General features: G+C 40.5%; 1 protein-coding gene across 3 annotated transcripts in view; it reads left to right on the plus strand.

Annotated features, from left to right (window-relative positions):
- The first annotated feature begins 461 nt into the window (after positions 1 to 461).
- Positions 462 to 15,744, plus strand: part of LOC137340636 (myosin-11-like) — a 149,866-nt gene continuing 134,583 nt past the window's right edge. For all 3 annotated transcript variants that reach the window (XM_068003223.1, XM_068003224.1, XM_068003225.1), the window contains exons 1-2: positions 462 to 554; positions 9,657 to 10,021. In XM_068003223.1, coding sequence (XP_067859324.1) covers positions 9,674 to 10,021 — 348 coding nt within the window. In that variant the 5' untranslated portion in view covers positions 462 to 554; positions 9,657 to 9,673. The remainder of the gene's footprint in view (positions 555 to 9,656; positions 10,022 to 15,744) is intronic.

A 15,744-nucleotide genomic window follows, 5' to 3' on the forward strand; every position in this document is an offset into this window, starting at 1 on the left:
GGGTGATGTTACTGGATGATAAAGTGAAAAAATATTCCAGTCCCTAGAACTCACATCCTTAACCTTGAGGACAGAATTCAAGAAAAAAAATAAAATGCCTTTTATTTCTGCATGTCAACAAAATCCTTTGACAAACCTGAAGGTTTGCAAACCACAACAACACGAAAAGTTACAATAAGACCTTCTATGGGAAATAAAAGTGTAATTAGCATAATTGCGTGACGTATACGAGATTCTTATATATCACGATTTATATTGTATTTTATATTGCCATTACACAACTTTACTAAGACGTGAAGTATGCAAAAGGTTGATAATATAATCTCTTTTAGAGATTTGCTTCTTCAAAAGAACTAGTGGAATGAAATGTAAGTTAGAGTTTCCCCAGATGGGAGGAGCTACCCCGCCCCAAGTTATTCCAGGCGCTCATGTTAAATAGTGAGAATCCGGGGCACCGGTTACTCGGGCGCTTCCTGCTGTGTGCGAGTGTGTGATTCTGCTCCTGGGTATTCACATTCGGACTCTAATCATCTTTCGTATACAGCCAGTCTTCTGTAAGTATTCAGGACAAACGTGAAGGTTTAATTCGTGTTATGAAATCAAGTTTAAAACAAAGATTCAGAAAATTGAACGTTGTTACCCTGTACTGTGCATGTGGTTTAAAGTCCTTATACAAATAATGGTCAGTGCTAAAGTAGCGTCAATACTGTAACTAGTTCAGTGATCAGTAATGGTTACAATGGTGAGAAGTAATTAGTCAGTAGTAATAACAGTGATCAATAATAGTCAGTAGTAACTGGTACAATGGTCAGTAATGGTTACAATGTGCAGTATTTACAATGATCAGCAATAATTGCAGTAAATAGTGACGGGGCAGCGATCACTAATGGTTATACTGATCGGTATAGCTACAGTGTGTAATATTTACTGTAATCAGTAATAGTTACAATTAGTAATAACGGACATAGTAAGCAGCAATGCTCGCACCGACTGCTGTGCAGTACTTGTGTCAAGAGGAGCATACTGTGTCTATAGCAAGTCGGGATGAGATAACTCCTAAATTAAGTGTAATCTGCACAAGAACAACGCAAAGACGCACTTTGCTTTTATTTCTTTTCATTTTGGGGAATCTTAAATAACGACACTCTTTAAATCTATGGGCATGGAATTTAAACGTACTCCGTGTGCAGAATGGAATTAAGTTGGAATACTATATACTTTTCACATTCAAAAACTGCACAACTAAGAAAGGACGGCAGGAGGCAATGCGAAACTGAATCAGTTCCATGACCGAGTACATGGAACAACTTCGCACAGTTTACCGCACCCAGTTTTCCATGTTCAGGTATTTTGCGGAGTGCTTAGCTTTCACTTAAGGTAGAAACTATAATAATTCATTTTTTTAAAATGACGTATGTGTAAAACTGTCCAAATTGGACCTGACAAATGTACTTTGGTAGATTGGCATCAATAGTTTGAGCTAATGGAAAAATGAGTTTTTAATTATATCTTAAAGCGGGGAATTGGACCCATCCGCATCTTATGATGTAAAAAAAACTATCAACAATTGAGCTTATTTAGCCTGTGAAGTTATTTTGCAGTTAGTTTTTTTCAGTTGTGCCTGCTAAGCGCTCACCTGTAAATCGTACAGACACCGGGAGCTCCAGGTATCACATCAGTCAGTGGAATGGATCAAATTCGGAGCTGATTGTTAAATATCTGCAACTTACAGAATGTAGCAAAGCGAACACGACATTGAAACTAAACAGCGATCGGATTACCACGTTAGCTGCTCAGAGAGCGTGTCCTTATTTGATTAAAATGCCGCTTGTTTACCAGTTTGACGTGAATCTCAAGCATCTCATTACATTATTCCCTAAAAGGCGTTCAGTGCGATTTGTTTGCAGCTCGCGACCATTACGTTTCTCAGTAATCACTAGTTTGTGGAAACATAACCATACATGGTAACACATGGCGTGGAGGTATGGTTTATATTCTATAGCATTCATATCACGGGATTTAAATATTTAAAGTTCCACGGTAACACCAAGCAAGTCTGCACTGTCTAACAAAACACATCGGAAACATGTACACATTTAACATGGTAACGCTCTTAAAAGGTACAGTTTGGGCTAAATGAGGGGCAATCTCCTCTCCCCCCCAACACATCTCGTTCACAGTCACCTTATTTGACCATGATGTGGAGATGCCGTGTAAGATATTTGACCATGTAAGAGATTTATATTTGTACGTTCATTATAATCAGTGACTTCAATAAGCATTCTCTTTTTTTAAACACAGTTCTTGAAATCGTGTTTCTAACTTGCGATGACAAGACGTTGCTAAAGCAGAACATCTTTAAAGAGAGGATTACTGTCAGAATGATGGGTCCAGAATATTGGCGTGGAAATAATTCATGATTTTCAGAGATTTCAGGCTCTCGACAGTTCAAAAGCTCTGGTAGCCTTTCCTCCCCTTTGCATGCTGTTAGATTGAGAAAATTGGACCGAATTCAGCAGGTTTCCGAAGCCTAGTCCCTGCACTGTTTTTACCCAAAAAGACGTGTTGGTTTATTGCCAAAACTGTCCGCACGCACTTTCTAGGGGACCCTGTTTGTAACATAGCACATGATTATTTTCAGTCTAGCTTTCTTTTTGTTTTAAGCAATGAGGCCGGCTATTTTACCTTAATCACTTAAATGACACCGTTACTTTCGGATGCTCAGTACATATAATTCGTGTGTCAGAGCTCAATCTAATGCAAAAGCGAACTAAAGTCAAGCAGCGTGAAACCTCCTTCAGGAGGCTGTCTCTCAAAAGTTCGACTTGGCGCCAACTGCAGTATAACTCCAGGCCAGGGCAAAACATTTTAAAAGAGTTCCGAGAGTTCATTGGGCCGTCTGTAAACTTTTAAAACTTTGTATCGTATCTTTTTAGTAGGAAAAAATGGCTGCTCCCATTCACTTGCTAAACATTTAAAATAGTGGCCCAGAAAGCAGCACACTGCTCGTGAACATACACGTTTAGAAATCGTTTGCGGCTGACCTTATTGTGACCTGAATGGGTATATCGTTCGCAATACAACTCCAGTTTTCTGGCTGCACATCACACATCACGGATACTAGTCCGAGGTCAGTAGCCACAGTTGTAAACAATTTTACAACACCAAGTTATAGTCCAACGATTTTTATTTGAAATCTACAAGCTTTCGGAGGTTTCCTCCTTCCTCAGGTAAATGTTCAGGAGCTCCTTGAAGCCTACGCATTTATACATCACAGAACAATACATGGTGTTTACAGACTGCCCCTGCAGCTGCCCGTTGCCAAGGCAATCACCGTGTTCAGACAGAGAGGTGTCACCTACAGAAGCCCCAATACACATTCAACAAAAAAACAAACAGGAAAAAAAACAGAGATAGAGGCAGAAACATCCGGAAGGCAGAGAAAGCCAGCAAATGACCCATTATATTAAAAACAGATAGCTTTTGTTCGCTGGTGGGGTAACGTGTAGCATGACATGAACCCAAGATCCCGGTTGAGGCCGTCCTCATGGGTGCGGAACTTGGCTATCAATTTCTGCTCGACGATTTTGCGTTGTCGTGTGTCTCGAAGGCCGCCTTGGAGAACGCTTACCCGAAGATCGGTGACTGAATGTCCCTGACTGCTGAAGTGTTCCCCGACTGGGAGGGAACCCTCCAGTCTGGCGATTGTTGCGCGGTGTCCGTTAATCCGTTGTCGCAGTGTCTGCATGGTCTCGCCAATGTACCATGCTCCGGGGCATCCTTTCCTGACTCGGCCAACGTTGTCTACCTCATACGCTGCAGGAAAGGATGCCCCGGAGCATGGTACATTGGCGAGACCATGCAGACACTGCAACAACGGATGAACGGACACCGCGCAACAATCGCCAGACTGGAGGGTTCCCTCCCAGTCGGGGAACACTTCAGCAGTCAGGGACATTCAGCCACCGATCTTCGGGTAAGCGTTCTCCAAGGCGGCCTTCGAGACACACGACAACGCAAAATCGTCGAGCAGAAATTGATAGCCAAGTTCCGCACCCATGAGGATGGCCTCAACCGGGATCTTGGGTTCATGTCACGCTACACGTTACCCCACCAGCGAACAAAAGCTATCTGTTTTTAATATAATGGGTCATTTGCTGGCTTTCTCTGCCTTCCGGATGTTTCTGCCTCTCTCTCTGTTTTTTTTCCTGTTTGTTTTTTTGTTGAATGTGTATTCGGGGGTTCTGTCGGTGACACCTCTCTGTCTGAACACGGTGATTGCCTTGGCAATGGGCAGTTGCAGGGGCAGTCTGTAAACACCATGTATTGTTCTGTGATGTATAAATGCGTAGGCTTCAAGGAGCTCCTGAACATTTACCTGAGGAAGGAGGAAACCTCCGAAAGCTTGTAGATTTCAAATAAAAATTGTTGGACTATAACTTGGTGTTGTAAAATTGTTTACAATTGTCAACCCCAGTCCATCACCGGCATCTCCACATCAGTAGCCACAGTATAACTGCGGCTCAAGCAGCAATCAATTGTTTGAAGCATTCTAATTCCACTTCGTAGTACTGTAGTAGGACAAGACACCCCTGCAGGCAAAATCCTGCATCCCGTGCAGTGTTAACAGCACTTAACATGGAAGCGTAATAAGGCACAGACCCAAAAACTCCAATTGTACCTATTAAGTCCATATGCTGACATGAAGTCTGTTGAACCTATCCGATCTCTGAAGAAAAGATTCTGCAAACTTTGTCCCTGACCCAATAGGTAAATCAAACAAACTTTAGAATATCTACATAATCTTACAATCTATATGATACATCCTAGACCAGTTACCTTCCTTGGCATAATATTTTCATGGTCCCAGCAGTTTACAAATCATCAACGTTCAATTTTCTCAATCTGTTCGTAGTCGTATAACCTTCAACTCCATTTCTAACCAGCATTTGTTCAGTTTTAAATGTGTTAATAGGCACAGTACGAATAGCTTTATCTGAGAGTCTAATCCTGTTATGGATTTGTAAAAGGCACGTCGTGTATGACAAATTTAATAGAGTTCCTTGAGGAAATAATGAAAATGTTGTGGATGTCGTGTGTATGGATTTTCAAATGGTATTTGATAATGTGCTTCTTGGAGGCTTGTTGATAAAATTAATGTACATTGTATCAAAGGGAGCGTGGTAGCATTGAAAAGAAGTTGCCTAAAGGATAGAAAACAAAGAGTAGTGATTAATCAATATTTTTCAGACAGGAGTGATGTGGTGTTCCCCAGTGATAACTGTTGGCACTATTGCTCTTTCAATAATGATCTGGACTTGGGTATAAAGAACACCATCAAAAATTGCAGAAGGCACAAATATAGGAAAGCATGGGGACTGTAAGAGACTTCAGGAGGACATAGATATCAGACGAAATTTAATGTGGAGAAATGTACGGTGATACATTTTGTAAGGAAGACTAAGGAAAGGACATATACATTAAATTGTAAAAACTTTAAAAGGTGTAGAGGAGCAGTGAGACTTAGGGGTTTGGATACACAAATCTTTAAAAGTGGGAAGACAAGTTGATAAAAGCATATGGGATCCTAGGTTTGATAAGTAGAGGCATATTGTATGAAAATAAAGAGATATTGCTAAACCAATACAAATCATTGGTTAGGCTGCAGTTAGAATATTGTGTCCAGTTTTGAGCAGCTTACTTTAGGAAAGATGTTAAGGCATGGAAGCAGTGCAGAAGAGATTCAATGAGATGATAACAGGGAGGAGAAGCTCTAGTTACGAGGAGAGACTGAGAAACTAAGACTTGTTTCATTAGACAAAGATGGCTAAGAGCAGATCTAATTGACATGTTCAACATTATGGGAGGTTTTGATAAAGTAAATTGGGAAAAACTATTCCACTGGTTGAAAATCAATAACTAGAGGACATAAATTTAAGATTGTCACCAAATGAACAAAGGGTGAGGTTGAGAGAATTTTTTTAAGCAGCAAGTTGTTAGGCCATATAATGCCTTATCAGAAACAGTGGTGGAAGCAGAATCAATAATAGCTTTTAAAAGGAAAGTGGATTATTATTTGAAAAATAAAATTTTTAAAAGGTTTGAGGAAAGAGCAGAATAACAGGACTAAGTGGATAGCACTTTCAAGGAGTGGGCAAAGGTGTGATGGGCTGAATGGCTTCCTCCTGTGCTGTAATATTCTATGATCCTTTGTGCACAATACTAGGGGGAAAATATTCCTTCCAACCTTGCTTAAAATTTGTTAACTTTTTGATGTGTCCACTTGCCAGCTATCTTGGTGAGGCATGTGATGTACAGAATAGCCTAGAATAATCCAGACCAGATTATTGCTTTTAGTGATGTATTTTAACATTAACTGTTTTCTTACAAAACAGCCCCTGGAACTGAGAACTAAAAGCTATCCCCACCCAGTCTTCCTTTGGTCTTAACACTTCAAATTTCCATCTGAAATTGAGCTATAAGATGGGCAACTTTACAGTGATAATCAACGCTAGTCTGAAATCAACCAACAGGAGTCATTAAAGTGAATTGAGCTGGCCTTGGCTGTTTTTCTTGCTTGAGATGCTCTCTATGAAGAGCTGTGGCCAATAATCTGGCTAAGGACTGATGATACACTTCTTTCTGAATCAAGGCAGGGCAGGTAGATCCATAAGCTGCTCTGGAACCTAAACTCACAAACATTTGGCTGAACATTAACTAAATGAGCCAGTAGAACATGCTGGAGTGCCAAGAATTTGAATTTAAGTTTATTGAAAGAGTTGTTTTTTGCTCAGGGTAATATCCCTTTTGTTTAAGGAGTATTTACTCTTCTACTATACTGCTTACAGACAAAAAAAATTAATGGAAAAAAAAGCATACAAATCTGGAGAAATTATGAGTTGCTGGACGTGCAAAACATTAAATGTGTGGTGTCCATGAAAGAGTTAAATTAACATGCCATCTCCAATTGCTGCAAAGTAATGGAAACACTTAAGTCTGAACTCTGCTGGAAACACAGCACTTTCCTTTTAAACAACCATTAGAAATCTGAATGCATTTTTCTTGTTTTAAAGCTCCCCTGTTGGCCCCATCATGGATTAGTTTATCAAAATATTGAGGTGAAGTTGAAGGGGTCAGGTCACGTTTCAGAACTGAAATCTTATTGAAACAGCCAAGCAATAATACATGTGGCAATGTATCCTCAGTACAACAATAGGCATCTTCAGTATAAATACACATTTTTTAAAAACTGTGTAAAATATGTACTTTTATGAAATGGCTAATAGTACCTATTTTATTGTCATACAGAGAAATGTAATTGACGTCAGTTTCAGTTATGTATCAAGTAAACATTGACATACATATAGTCCAAAGCATTGATTTATTTAGTCACCAAACAGAACTGTAACTTCTGACAAACTTGATTTGATACAGAAAGTATACTAAACATAGTCATCAAATGGTGTTGATTGTATGATTTTATCTATTTGAACTTTTTCCAAAAAAATCTATAGCTGCCACCATGAAAATTCACCACCTTTGAACATACACAGCTAATTAGTGCAGGATAATATATCCCATTTTATTTTCCTCAAAATCTTAACACATATTTGTATATTCTAACCCTGGAAGATTCATCTTATTTCCATTATATTTTTGCACTTCCACTGTCTTGTATCTAATTTATCTTGAAATTAATCCATGGCATAATAGTGTGTAAAAATGATGAGTTTGTCTGAAATTCCTTCCTTGCTATTTCAGAAGAGACATTACCAGTTTAAAATATATGGGCTAATAATTCTGCCAAATAGCATAGGAAGGAACGTCAGGCAAAAGTATTACTACCTCATGCTATAATTTCACACCCATTATTCTAACTAATCATGTAGCCACCTGTGTGGTCAATGTACTCTGATAAGACAATAGGAATTATTTTAAACAAGGCATTTGGGGACAAAGAGAAAAGCGCTATGTGGGCAAGTATATAGGCATGCATATTTAGAGCTTGCCTTTGCCTGGCCAGAGAGCGGTGCAGACCTAGTAGTATAATTTAGTGCTGAATTGGTCTAAAGAGGCCTTAGTCTCAAACCAGTCCTTGTGATTGGGTGGTGGTGGAAGCAGATTCAATCGTGGCTTTCAAAAGGGAACGGGATAAGTACTTGAAAGGAAAAAATTTGCAGGGCTATGGGGATAGAGCGGGGGAGTGGGACTTGCTGGATTGCTCTTGCACGGACTCGATGGGCGGAATGGCCTCCTTCCGTGCTGTAACCTTTATATGATTCTAAGGCAGGTAAAACCCAAAGCTGTATAAATTACCCAAAATACTGGATGGTTAATAATGAATTATGGCACTATTACATCACAAGGACTGGTTTGAGACTAGGGCCTGTTTCGACCAATTCAGCACTAAATTATTCTGCTAGGTCTGCACCGCTCTCTGGCCAGGCAAAGGCAAGCTCTAAGTATGCATGCCTATGTACTTGTGCACATAGCGCTTTTCTCATTTGCCTCCAAATGCTGGCTTTTGCTAACATTAAACAATTAAAAACTGAAGGAAAGGACCAGCTGGTCCATCAAGCCTGACCTTCCCACATGGTGCAACATACACACAACATTAAATTCATTCCACAACCCCCCCCCCCGCCCAATCTCCACATCCACGCAATCCCTCGGGAGAGGAAAAAAAATAGAAAAAATATCTTAGGCATATCAATTTAGGATAAGACTCTGGGAACTTCCTTTCTGACCCCTGCGGGCAATCAAGCAAATTTCAGGTGACAACAATGACTGATACCACTATCCCCATTAACCATCTACCTTCGATAATTCACAGGATCTTTTTGAACATTTGTAGTGAATCCACACTCACCGCATTGTAATTGATCATGATTATATTCATTTCAAAAAATTGGATCTCTTGATTTCATTCTCAAATGACACCACACTGTTTATATCAGTACAAAACTGAAACCACTTCATGTTGATGCAAAATGTGTAGCACAACTGGGGTTGCTACAGTTGGCCTGAGCATTTCTGGACTAAGGAGAGGAAATGTCAGCCAGGATTTCTCTTCCTAATGCTATCCAGTGACAATTGCTGAAACACACGTGTGTCGATTTCAGGCGAAGGCAGGAATATGCTAAGCTGCAATGGCTGTCATGATAAGATGAATCAGTGACATTCACTGCCCAGGATCACACAGAAAGATTAGTTGCTTGGGCAAAGTACTGAAAGGCTGGTGCTGCCTTTGAAACTGTATTCCAGCATAAGTTATCACCTTCAGTACAGAAGAGGTAAGGGGGAGGGGAGAATCAGAGGGAAATTTGGAGGGGAAAAAATTACATTGGATACATGCATTGAATGACTGGCAGAGTGATCCAAGTTGTAGGATGCTTGGAAACACATTGAGGTAAATTTTTGTTTTCACTGTCGGAGCAGTAAACCCACTCGTTGTATAACCGGCCCGATTTTCGTTCCTTTGAAATTAATGGAATGAAAATCGGTTTGGTTCTACAGCAGGTTAGAGAGCTCCTTTGCCAGATTAAGGCCTAGGTAGTGAAGATGAAAAATTATCCCATTATTCTTATATTAGTTTGTGCTTAGGTTTGAAATCATAGAATAATGTGAAAACTAACTTTTAATAATTCTTTTGTTAGGTCATTACTAAGACATAATGGCACAGAAGTCTGGCAGCCAGGCTGGAGATGCTGACTCATTTCTCTTTGTGGACAAAAACTTCAACAATCCATTGGTCCAGGCTGACTGGTCGGCTAAGAAACTGGTCTGGGTGCCTTCGGACCGCAATGGCTTTGAAGCTGCAAGCATTAAAGAGGAAAAGGGGGATGAAGCTCTTGTTGAATTGGTGGAAAATGGAAAGAAAGTTACAGTTAACAAAGATGACATCCAGAAAATGAATCCACCAAAGTTCTCCAAAGTAGAGGACATGGCGGAACTGACTTGCCTGAACGAAGCATCGGTGTTGCATAATCTGAGGGAGCGCTACTACTCAGGACTTATCTACGTGAGTAAACCATTCACTTATGCTGGGTATTTTTCTAAATGCTTTAAAGCATGCTCAGCAGAAACCCACTAGTAGTCTTGACCATACACTAGATGTGGCACATCAAAACTGACAGAGTGCAGAAATGGAATAAGTTCCTACTTCTAAAGTTCTAACAAGGTTCAGAAGCTACTGTGTACAAGAAAAAAAAATCTAACTCAATTGAAACTCTAACCTACAGACGCTATGGGGCTGATTTTCACTGTCCACTTGGCAATAGCACTCTGACAATCGCAGTGCTGAACTTACCGCCCCTCATTTCATATAATTTAATTTCAGGCAAGCATCTCATTAAGGATTGCGAATCAGGCTCCTTCGAGGTACATAGGACCCCAACTCAATTGTGACTGGAAGGCTGTTTCCAGTGGGGTTCTGCAGGGCTCAGTACCAGGTCCCTTGCTTTTTGTGATGATTTGGACTTAAATGTAGGGGGCATGATTAAGAAGTTTGCAGATGATACAAAAATTGGCCGTGTGGTTGATAGTGAGGAGGAAAGCTGTTAACTGCAGGAAGATATCAATGGACTGGTCAGGTGGGCAGAAAAGTGGCAAACGGAATTCAATCCGGAGAAGTGTGAGGTAATGCATTTGGGGAGGGCAAACAAGGCAAGGGAATACACAATAAATGGGAGGATATTAAATGGTGTAGAGGAAGTGAGGGACCTTGGAGTGCATGTCCACAGATCCCTGAAGGTAGCAGGAAAGGTAGATAAGGTGGTTAAGAAGGCATACGGGATACTTTGCTTTATTAGCCGGGGCATAGAATATAAAAGCAAGGAGGTTATGCTGGAACTGTATAAAACACTAGTTAGGCCACAGTTTGAGTACTGTGTACAGTTCTGGTCACCTCATTACAGGAAAGATGTAATTGCACTAGAGAGGGTACGGAAGAGATTTACGAGGATGTTGCCAGGACAGGAGAATTTTAGCTATGAGCAAAGATTGGATAGGCTGGGGTTGCTCTCTTTGAAACAGAGGAGGCTGAGGGGTGATTTAATTGAGGTGTACAAAATTATGAGGGGCCTAGATAGAGTGGATAGGAAGGACCTATTTCCCTTAGCAGAGAGGTCAATAACCAGGGGGCATAGATTTAAACTACTTGCTAGAAGGATTAGAGGGGAGCTCAAGGAAAACATTTTCACCCAGAGGGTGGTAGGGGTCTGGAACTTACTGCCTGAAAGGGTGGTAGAGGCAGAAACCCTCAACTCATTTAAAAAGTACCTGGATGTGCATCTGAAGTGCCATGACCTACAAGGCTACGGACCAAGTGCTGGAAAGTGGGATTAGGCTGGGTGGCTCATTTTTGGCTGGCGCGGACACGATGGGCTGAATGGCCTCCTTCTGGGCCGTAAATTTTCTCTGATTCTATGATTCAATGGCAGAATGTTCTCCACCCTTTGGTACTAAGCATAGGGCGGCCTAACCAGCGGTCCTTAAAGGGACAGCTGCGAGCCGCACACAAAAACATGAATGCTCCCATTGGCCCTCAAAAATCTTCCTACCCAGTGTCGGCCCCTCCATACTCCCCCTCCCGCGATTGTCTCCCCCACTTGACTTCCAATTTCCTGCTCAGATCTGCGGAGGTGCTGCTGGATTTTTCGCCACCCCACTTCCTGATCGGCAAGCTGCCTGTGAGCACTCTGTTCAACATTCATTGTGCGCCAATTCTATGGAAATGGAGCCCGCCCATTATAATGGCTTGGGTCTGAGGACATCCACCCACCCAACATCCATCGATAGTTAAAATTGGCTCCTATAAGTGGCCCAGCTGTGATACAATATTTTAACAGAAGGTATCTGTCAACTATTGTAATGTCAGAGAAGTAGTTCACACTTCCTGGTCCATCCTTACCAGTAGAATGAAGATGGGGATTCATAAGCAATCCATGAAATTAATATGTTTTGTAAGTTTTAAACTGGGATACTATTGGGTGCATTACAGAAATTATACTGTTTGTTAGCTGAAATATTGTAGTATTCATGACTGTCTTCATGGGAAAGTCTTGAGGCAAGAAACCCTATAGCAGAAACAAAGTGAAAAATAGTTAAGTATGAGTAAAATAAAGTTCATGCAAATTATAGAGCAGTGTTGCATGTTCTTTGGGAGAAGGGAATGGGATAGGGCCACGTGGATGGGAATGTGCCTCTAGAAATTACATCAAAGTAGGGTGAGTATTTGAGTCACTGCCCCCCACCCCCTTCCCCCCAATGTGAGGCACTAGTTAGCCAAAATGCAGTGATTATGGGTCTTAGCCAATAAAGATCACTGACTTTATTACAACAAAATGGTACAAAACCTATAAAAATTAGCAAGGAAATGAGGACTGTAGTATTTCACCAAGGTGAATATAGATGAGGATGGCTACCCAACCAATCTTAGCTCAACCATTCAAAAAAGTAAACCTACAGTCCCTCAAGTGTGCCATGCAATAAATGGACTGTTCAATGACCATAAAGCTTTCACCTTCACTACTGGAAATCCATTTCAAATGTTGGTTACTTTTAGTGTAAGGAAATTCTTCCTGGCATCAGTTCTAAAGTTACCCTTTATTGATTTCATCATACGCACTCTTGTCCTACTGACTTAGTTTACACTGAAGTAATGCTTCAAGTTTGCCTTTTCCACATTGTTTAACATCTTATGTATATAAGGTGCCTCTCCCCCACACCCTATACACCAGTTACCTATTTCCAAGACTAGAGAGCCCCAGTTTCTCCAATCTACCCTCATTATGCAGTCTTCTGATCCTGGTGATCAGCCGAGTGACTATTCCATGTATCATCCCCAAGGCTTCAAGGTTTCCTTTGTGTCTTGGTGAAATTTGATACAGTACTCAGAGTGAAATCTGACCAGAGACTGCACAGTTTTAGCATAACTTCCTCTAGATTTGTACTCTATTGATTCAACTGTACTGTTCAGTATCCTGTTTACTTTGTTAATTGCTGCACCACAGTGCCTTGGCATACTAAGTGCTGAGTTAACACCCCTAATCACATTTAAACTCACTTTTAACTATCTCTACACCAGAGAGAATGTGGTCCAGAAAACCCACAGGTAAGCAATCCCAGCAATTATGCCAGGTTCGCATGGATGACCCTGGCAGAGTATCCGGGGTCAGGGAGTAGACACCAAATTTGAATGCCCCTGGTGGGTGTGAAATAAAGCAGCTTAACGATTTGCATCTGGCCTCATCTCAGTAAAGTATTAATCAATCCACCTTTCGGAAGATTAGAGAAGCACATGTGAGACACGTGTAGAGGATTACAGTATCCAGTCCATATAACGAGGGGTATTCATTGTTACACCCCTGGGTCAGATATTAGGTAGTGAAAGTAAATCCTGATTGTAAGTGACAAAGGGTCTCCTTACAGGACATACCAGTAATACTTAACCAGAGGGAATATTAAGGGTAGACCTGTAGGTCTTGTACCTATTCAACAGTGCCTCTTTGCTTTTATATTCTGTGCCTTTAGATACAAAACTAAGGATTCTACTAAGCGCCTTGGAATGTTGCTCTACGTTAAAGGTGCTATATAAATGTAATTTATTGTTGATTCTAGCTGCCTCTTTTCATGGCCTTATCTACTTGTACTGCCATATTTAATGACCTGCATCTGGACACAAAAATCTCTTTGATCCTCTGTGCCCTTTAAAAGCTTACAAATTAAGGTGTATTTTCCTTTCCCCATTCTTACCTCCAAAATGTATTACTTTCCATTTTTCCATGCAGCAGTCATTCCTGAAAAACTTTTTCAAAGGCTTTCTGAAAGTCCAAATGCAGTACATACACTTAATAAGGGGCTGAGTATCATAGTGAGAACCAGATCTGGGAGGGGTGTATTAGTACATATTTAAGGTACTTTCCATAGCCTGAAGGGCAATGCAATTAGCACTTGCTGTCAGAATAGTGCTTTTATTCCATTCTTTAGCTGCAGTCTGCAGAAATCCTGGAGAAATGGTGTAACCACCTTTTATATAATTTCTCCGGGGTTTTTTCTGTGGATCTGCCGCTGAAGTTATGGGGATGACTGGGAGAGCCCCGTGGAAATTCAGCCCCCAGGTATCAGAGGCCATTAGGCCTCTGTTATTGTTTCTTCCAAGGCAGCTTTATGGAGACTGTTGAGTTACCAACTTTCTCCATTAATAAATCAAATTAAATTGACATTGGTATCACCTTCGAGCCCCTTAGGAGAACACACAGTTGTAAGATGCATTTCAGAATGGGCAAGTTCATAGGCATTTTCTATTTAGAACTTGCTGATAGAACAGGTGGCAAACAACTTTGCAAACAGAGTGTATAAGTCAAGTAAACATCAGAACAAAACATGTGCACTGACATAGAATAAACTTTACATCGTACTAACACAAAGAAAATTGCCTTGTTATGTGCTGCGATTTCCACTAGCCTTGGAATAAGAACATACCAACTTATTCTCCCATTGAGATTGTTTTTGTTAATTGGGGATTTCGAGGACTATTAAGTAATGCTTCCAGATATAAAGATGATCCCCAAAAAGTTTTATCACCCCCATTTAAAAAAACAATAAACTACTGAGGCCTCAGCTGGAGTATTGTATCCAATTATGGGCACCATACCTTAGGAAGGATGTCAAGGCCTTGAGAGGGTGCAGAGCAGATTTAACAGAATGATACCAGAGATGAGAGACTTCAGTTATGTGGAGAAGCTTAGAGCAGAGAAAGTTAAGGGGAGATTTAATAGAGGTGTTCAAAATTATGATTGGTTTTGATAGAGTAAATAAGGAGAAATTGCTTACATTGGCAGGTGGGTCAGGAACCAGAGGACACAGCTTTAAGATAACTGGCAAAAGAATCAGAGAGGAGATGAGGATAACCTTTTTTACGCAGCAAGTTGTTGGCTATATACTTGAAAAGGAAAAATTTGCAGGGCTATGGGGAAAAGTGGGACTAATTGGATAGCTAATTCAAAGAGCCGGCACTGCAAAATGGGCCGAATGGCCCCATTCTGTGCTGTATGATTGTATGATTCTAACTTGTCCCTAAATTACAATAGTGACTACACTTCAAAACTACTTCATTGGCTGTAAAGTGCTTTGGGACGTCCTGGGGTTTTGAAAAGTGCTGCATAAATGCAAGTCCTATCCTTTCCCTTCCTTTCATCACATTACTTGTTTACTTCAGGCAACTCCACAGTGACAGAAATTCCAGCCCTTACAATGACGCACATAGAACAATGCATCTGGGTATTTTAATCATTTTGTTCTGATTGAATAGTTTACATTATAAAATGCACATCACAGTACAATTATAAATTTAATGTTCTTCACAAAAAAATCAATCAGAATTTGCTATAAAATTGAAGCAGTGCTAACTATATCTTATATTTGTGGCAGTGTTTGAAGGGTTGTCTGCTCCTGAAATGAAAAATATGTAGGTAGATCACAGTGAAAGGTACTGATCCAGTTGTTTTGCAGTTCATTGAGACTATTATTATAACTAAATAGGGAATTTAAACTTTGCTGTTGCTGCCAAACTATCCGCTAGTGCAAACTTAAGTTAGTGTTATGGTTGGGAAACTTCCAAAAGGATACGGATAGCTGAACATGCTGCAGCAAAGTTCAGGGACTTAGGGAGTAGGTATTCTTCCTGTTATGTGAGTAAAATTCAGGAGTATTTCATTGTAATAGAAGAACCGAATAGGTTAA

Source organism: Heptranchias perlo, chromosome 22 (assembly GCF_035084215.1).
Source record: "Heptranchias perlo isolate sHepPer1 chromosome 22, sHepPer1.hap1, whole genome shotgun sequence".
NCBI lineage: Eukaryota > Metazoa > Chordata > Chondrichthyes > Hexanchiformes > Hexanchidae > Heptranchias > Heptranchias perlo.